The sequence below is a fragment of the Fragaria vesca genome, linkage group LG6 (genome assembly GCF_000184155.1).
Source record: "Fragaria vesca subsp. vesca linkage group LG6, FraVesHawaii_1.0, whole genome shotgun sequence".
Taxonomy (NCBI): domain Eukaryota; kingdom Viridiplantae; phylum Streptophyta; class Magnoliopsida; order Rosales; family Rosaceae; genus Fragaria; species Fragaria vesca.
The window spans coordinates 1,304,392-1,311,284 of NC_020496.1; the positions used below are offsets into that span (position 1 = coordinate 1,304,392).

Genomic DNA, 6,893 nt, shown 5'->3' on the forward strand with positions numbered 1-6,893 from the left:
AATATCCCTTAATAGATGGGATAGTGACACCCTTTTCTTTACTTTATACACAACGACAATATTTGCTGAGACAAACTCAAAATTCCTACATATAAAATCGACTAGACGTGTCTACTATATTAGTATTAGTAGATAGTTTATCTACCCCATTTTGATGTGCGCACCAAATTCCTATTCAGAAATGTAGGGCAAATGAGAAAGCTTGTCCTAACATACTCAACTTGTCTTCTCAAGTTTGTAGCTTAACTAGCTTTCCTCTTAAACTTTGCTAGTTTTAGTGCTTCTACGTTATGCACTAGACATAGTTATATTGAACCAATTTAGATTCTTGCTATTGTATATTCGGTCGACGTTGATGTTGGATTTGTTCTTAATCCATAAGTTGCTGTGCTAAACACCATCAGGAGTCATATGGCCGACAAAGGATTCCAGATCATTATAGTGCACATCATGGATATATTCACTTTTAATTTAGTCCTTTTTGGCCAATTCCAATGGATAGTATGAAGTTGACTCAAAAGATGCAGTTTCCTTCTAATACGTCCAACCCTTTTACAATCACAATTCAATCGGAATTTCCAAAAAGAATGATGCAAGCAAGCGTGCAATACAATATAGTGGACAATGAGAAATATGGACAAATCCAAAAATTGTATAATTAAAAAAGAAAAATCCAAAAATTGTATAATTAAAAAAGAAAAGATAAGAAAAAAAAAGAAAAAAAGAGTTAATCGGTTTATGAAAGTTTATGAGGGAAACTGGATAGGATTTAACACAGGTCACATTGTCACAAAGGCAAACAATTTGGTGGCTAAAGCTGCAATCCAGACAGATCATGAACTTTGAATCTGGCATTTATATTTTATTATGAGGGATTAAGGGGTATTGGTATCAGCAAAAATACAGTATCTGAAACTGCCATTCATCTCAAATAATTGAATAGCAATCAACTATCATAATACACAGATACAGAATGTTTATATGGACAAATGGATATAACAATCTCTGTCTTGAATCGTTGCTGCCTCTAGCTTTCGACACCTGAAGAGTAAAAGAGGATTTCAAGCAGCAGTTGTAAACCAGAAATACTGAAATAGAGTGCAAAGGAAGAAGCAAGGGCAATGGCAATTACCTGTTTACAGAATCCTATTAGGCCATCACATTTCCGATTGGAAAACCCTGTTCCGAAAAGAAGAAAGGAAGAAGAAAAGGAGCAAGACAGCAGCAAATCCGTGGCCCTTATAAAATTAGCCACCAACTTCGTCTTTTGTTTTTCTTTTATACGACACCAAACGTTATCTTTTTGTTCCACTGTATATGAATGATTCTTTGTTCAAGCACAAGCTTGCTTACATTAAGAACAAGAGCTTAATATCCCAAAATGAAGGCATGTATTTCAGCCCAACTAGATGCTGTATAAAGAATGCCAGTTAAACCTTTCCAATTAGAAGATCTTCCTTCAACACACTCTTTTTGTTTCTTAACTAAACCAGGAAACAATGGAACAAAAGAAACACCGAATTGAGTCCCCACTCTCCTCAGGCTTGAGCTTGACCCTATGACAATTCCTATATCTGCCTCAAGGAGGCATAGTAAGTCACCCACCGAGTCTCCTATGTAAATAGTCAAGTTCTTCCTGTCGCTTGGACAACTTTCTAAAATATCTCTGAAAGCGTGAACCTTGTCAATAGGAGACTCCACCTTCTTAACAATTTTACCAGTGGAAATAGATTCTTCAAATGTGAACTCATTTGCATGGACATTTGGCTCATGTAAACCCCCTGCACCAAAAATATTATATACATATGAACAATCAGGAAAGAGAGACATAACACACTCAACAGAAGGAACTTCAAGCCTAAAACAATAATGACAATAAGATAACAAGACCAGTGTTTGTATTTCAGAAATATATAGTATGAGATCAATAAACAGGTTTCATGTGGAGAAGAGATGTGCACCTGATGAAAAAGCTGACCTAATAAGATCACCACACCAACAATACGAAAGAACATGAACATTTGCGTTCAAGTTATCACTTTTGATAATTCTCTTGAAGAAATCAATACAACCATCTTGAAGAATGAGACGTTCACCAGCTCTCTTTATATCCTCAATATTAAGACCCTTTAGAACCCCCGACTCTATCACTCTATCGTTTGCCTTTTTCTCGAACTCTGAAAGTTGCTCGAGCGCTTTGTGCAGATTGTTATAGACAAACTCGGCTACAAACCAATAAAAAGGGAAAACTATCAGACTTCAGCAACTACACCCATAAAATGGATTCTATAACAATTTCACACTCAAAAACATAACGTGGAAACTGGATATGTATTTGACAATAATTTGTTAGTACCTCTTTCAGTAGGAATAATGCTTCCTATGCATTGCTCGTACTCTTCTGTGTACTGCTTAGAAAGAAGGCCCCATGTATTCCTGAGATCAGCAGATGACATCCGCGCAATTTGACCATCAGATTGATTTTGATCTGATTTTGGGGCAGTTACTATTGCGATTTCAGCCAAAATGGCAGAGGAATCAACAACAGTACAAGTCAAATCAAAATCTGAAAATATCATGAGGCGATCTTCTGCGGAGTTATGGTCTTTGATAAGAGGAACTACAGTTGGTTGAACAAGTGACTGGGCTGAAAAGAACTCTATCTCAAGTTTCATGGCTTGGTGATAAAGCTTTTCAATGATGTCAAGCTCCTCACCAGTCAGAGAGACACTTAGCTTATCCAGCAACTCTTCGGTTTGTGCAGCTGATGCCTAAGTTAAAAGATAATATCACATAAGTTTTGAAAGTCACGAAGGCTACTTATATAGAAACAAGGGGAAAAGAAATTACATATAGATATGATTGGAAAAACCTGAAAACTTTCGCAAGAATAATTGTCGATCCACTTCTTGTATGGATGAGAGTCGTCTTTGGGATCTAAAAGTGCCTTAAACTCCTTACCTATAAAGGCATACAATCTCATGCAAGGAGTCATGGCACCAAGGGTATAAGCAGCAACCTTGGTTCTTTCAAATGGAGTTGCAAGTTTACCAGGGCCTTTTACTCCTTCAACTTTACCAGAGGCTGTTGCCAATAGGAATTCTGTGTACTTCACTGCTGCAGAGCTGATAGAGATTTCCTTGACATCTAAACCCCATTCCTGCATTTACTCTCTCATTAGAGAATGGGAAATGAAACTTAACTGTGTAACTGATAGTGATTCTATTGTTTGCAAATAAAGAATCCATTGAAGTACTGAACCTACATATTTGAAGTATTACAAGTCACTTGTAGTTTACAGTTCTACTTAGAACCCTTCATCTTACCTGCACGAATGAATTATGCATTTTCAGTTCCTGAAGAACAGCACTCCTTAAATCAGAAATAGCAAGCTTTGCATCATCGTCATCTGCACACTCTTCCGCCAATTCATACCTAAAAATGCAGACATTAGTAGAACTCAAACAAATAAATCACCTAAACTCGTACCTGATACAGACCTAATACAAACTGCCGTAATTCTGAATAAACGAAATCATAACCTATTCCTATTTTATAAATTTTTAAATTTATGGGAAACAACAAATAATCTTACCTGAATTAATGCACATAAATATATCCAAAATACTTTAACTCCATTTGGTTGCTGATAAAACTGAAAAAGCAAAAAAAAAGCTATATGATTTAGTTACTCCTGCTTCCAAACTACCGTAAACTCCATAAAGTCAACCAAATAAGTCCATGGGTTCAATTATGCCAAACCAAACTACAATATGACTCTCCATTTTAGACACACCTCTTCATTTTCTCTTCTTTTCAAACCTTTTCTCAGCAACCAAATAAAGCTTTGAATTCAATATCCTAGCATATCTTCCGGTATACTAGCACACTAGGAAAAACAATTCCTAAATTAATCGTAGATACAAATTCAGAAGCAAAGCAAGGAAAGGTGATGACTGAAGACAGAGAAAGTGTCAAAAACACATATTTCTAGTTCTTTATCATTTCCCTCTGTATTCCTCAGCAACCTTCCTCAGCCTTAACTAAGCTTATGATGAAAAACCAAAAACAGCCATATCTGAAATCCCAACACTAGAAAATCAAATTTTCATCAACCTCCTAACCTTAAATCAAAACACCTCATTACCAATCCAATTACACTTGCAATCATAGTGACATCACCCGAATTCGAGCCATTCTCTATTTCTTCTCACCTAAAATCAAAAGCAACAAGCTTCCTAAAGCTGTCATCTAACTTCTAACAACACAATAAACACAACCAAATCTTTCCCAATCAACAAAAAGCAAAATTTACAAAAAACTAAGAATATTCTTCACTTTCTCAGATTGAACAAATATTCACAATTGAGAATTAGAATCACAAGATGCAGATACACCAAAAAGAAACCCTAATTGGAATCGAAGAAGAGAGAGAGAGAGAGAGGAGACTCACGCGTGAGCAAAGGCCTTGAGAAAGTGAGCATCTTGGGCGATGTAGCTTCGGAAAGACTCGACCTTGAGGTCGCCGGAGGCCAAGCAGAGCGAGAAAGGATGGAACAAAGCGAAAACCGATTCGCGGCTGAACTTGATCCAGAAGCGGCGGGCGAGGCCGGCCCCGTTGTCGACGGCGGCGGAGGGGATGGCGGACTTGGGAGGAGGTATGGCCATTGATCGGAAGAAGAAGAGGGTTCGGGTGGTTTTGATTGGGTTTGGAGGGAAGAAGAGTGAGCGCATCAATCGCATCAATGGAGGAGAAGAAGAAAACCAGAGAGAGAGAGAGTTGGGTTTGGTAAATATGGTGTGAATTGAAGTGTGTGAAAAAAGAGAGGGAAGTTTTTATCTCTCTGCAGTTTTATTTACGTTGGGTTTTCACGACAGCATCTTCAGTACATGGCGTGTATATTCATATACATACATAAATAGTCAAAATTAGAGAAAATAATATAAAAACATGGTGGTCAAACATATGAATTGTTACGAACGGTTAAAGATTGTGTCGTGTAAATACAAGTAGTGCATACAAGAATTTCCAGGGTTTTCACTCTATTTTTTTTCCTTCTTTTATCTTTTTAGCATAAGTTGAAGATGATCGGTAAATTTATTTCAGTTGAAGTTATCGGGTGGGATCGAGCTATAATCTGTGGCTCTAAGGCGGTTCTCGAACCCATGCAAATGATCAAGTTACGTGAGTTTAAATCAAGATTGACTTCTTTCTACAATAGAGTCGAGATATTCGAATTTAGATAATAATCGATCATATCGAGTTGAGTTTGAGTTTAAAAAATTAGTTTAAGCCTTAAAACAACTTCAAAACTCTGTAATAGTATAGGTAACGTACACATGACTCTTTTATGAAGTGTTTTTCTGAAAATGGATGGTGTTTATACCTGGCTGTTGGGGCAAGTGTCAAGCCCTAATGAGTAGGAGGGCGCGACGGTCGTTGCAAAACCTGGGGCGTGAGCCCGGGCGGAACCACCGTCGGTGGAGGAAGCCTAGGACATCCAATTTGCCTATTTTTCTTTAGTGATCTTAGGAAACCATATGCCATAAAAATCTCTCAAACATCAAAAACCATATACAACGTACATTTTTTTTTTTTTTTGAGAATCAATACAACATACATCTAAATATATAATTTTGTGTATTCATGTCAACAATCAGAGTGGCGCAGCGGAAGCGTGGTGGGCCCATAACCCACAGGTCCCAGGATCGAAACCTGGCTCTGATAGTTTGAGTAGCTTCTGCCCGCTTTTTTTTTTTTGTGTATTTTCTTTGTTCAACAATCTTGTTTCTTCTGGGTCACTTTCTCTGGAATCATAATATCTTTTGTTTGTTCGAGTAGTCTGCCATGGCAGCAACCTCAAACTCTGCAGATTCAACATTTCCCAATATGAGCATCACAGTGGAAAGCAATCCCTCTGAATCACGCTCATCAGAATGGGTTATTAACTCATGGCCCAAGTGAGTCTTAAGCTTCTCTCTGCAGCTATACATGTTTAAACAACTAGCTGAGCTATATCTTCCACACTACCTATAAGAACTGCTGTATATTACTTGATACTTATTTTGCAGATAGGAATGTGCACCAGGGAAGTACATACTTATTTTCGAGGCAGCGGAGACATGTTATCTGGTGAAGGGAAGAGTGAAGGTGTATCCTAAAGGAGGCTCATCATCATCAGTATCATCTTCATCTGAGTTTGTAGAGTTTGGAGCAGGAAACCTTGTGACCATTCCCAAAGGACTCAGTTTGCATATGGGATGTATCGGCTGCGGGTTGCCATTGATAAACACTACAAGTTTGAGACCTCTTCATCCTAGTCGGTCAAGTTCTTCCATCAATATCAGACGTAGTTAGTTAATTTCTGGTTATATATGTTTGTTTTGTTTCTGTAAAATTGGTCTTTATTAGGTACTTGTATAGTTCTTGATGCATAATATCGATCTAGAACTTGCAAGATATGATTTATGGGTGGGATGCTTGATGCTTCCCTTTGTTGCTTTGAATGGTCAACTTAAGTCTTAAGAGAGACTACATTCATCATGCAAGACAGACATGTTTTATGTAGCTTTGTCCTAAATCGATCTAGCTTTAGGACTTTTTGACCTGATGTTTCTTTCGATCTATGACTGAAAAACACATATTAAGTTGTGAAAGCACCACTTTAAAGTAAATAATTCGTTTGCCAATTCTAAAATAGGTCATCTGTGTTTTAAGGTATCGAACAATAAACATACAAGTTAATCAATGCTGATGAACCAAAAACAACACAGAATTTAAGCTAAATTCAATTATATGTGACTGGATTCAACATTTACCTTACCTTATGTATAGACACACTTTGTTCTTAATTCTAAGAAAAAATAAATAAATAAAGGTGAACCCATGAGAG

At 37.2% G+C, this 6,893-nt stretch overlaps 1 protein-coding gene, 1 non-coding gene and 1 pseudogene across 2 annotated transcripts; 2 read left to right on the forward strand and 1 right to left on the reverse strand.

The window, feature by feature from the left end:
* Positions 1-806: 806 nt before the first annotated feature.
* On the reverse strand, positions 807-4,734 carry LOC101297743. The gene is made up of 7 exons (XM_004302061.1): positions 4,454-4,734; positions 3,327-3,435; positions 2,873-3,160; positions 2,357-2,771; positions 1,962-2,225; positions 1,133-1,781; positions 807-1,041 (listed from the first exon to the last, which is right to left on the reverse strand). Exons 1-6 carry the CDS (start codon positions 4,732-4,734, stop codon positions 1,369-1,371), a joined length of 1,770 nt encoding a protein of 589 aa, XP_004302109.1. The 3' UTR covers positions 807-1,041; positions 1,133-1,368.
* Positions 4,735-5,656: 922 nt separating this feature from the next.
* TRNAM-CAU lies at positions 5,657-5,728 on the forward strand. Its single transcript has one exon. It is a non-coding gene; the product is annotated as a tRNA-Met (tRNA).
* A 162-nt stretch (positions 5,729-5,890) lies between these two features.
* On the forward strand, positions 5,891-6,321 carry LOC101297759 (annotated as a pseudogene).
* Positions 6,322-6,893: the final 572 nt, after the last annotated feature.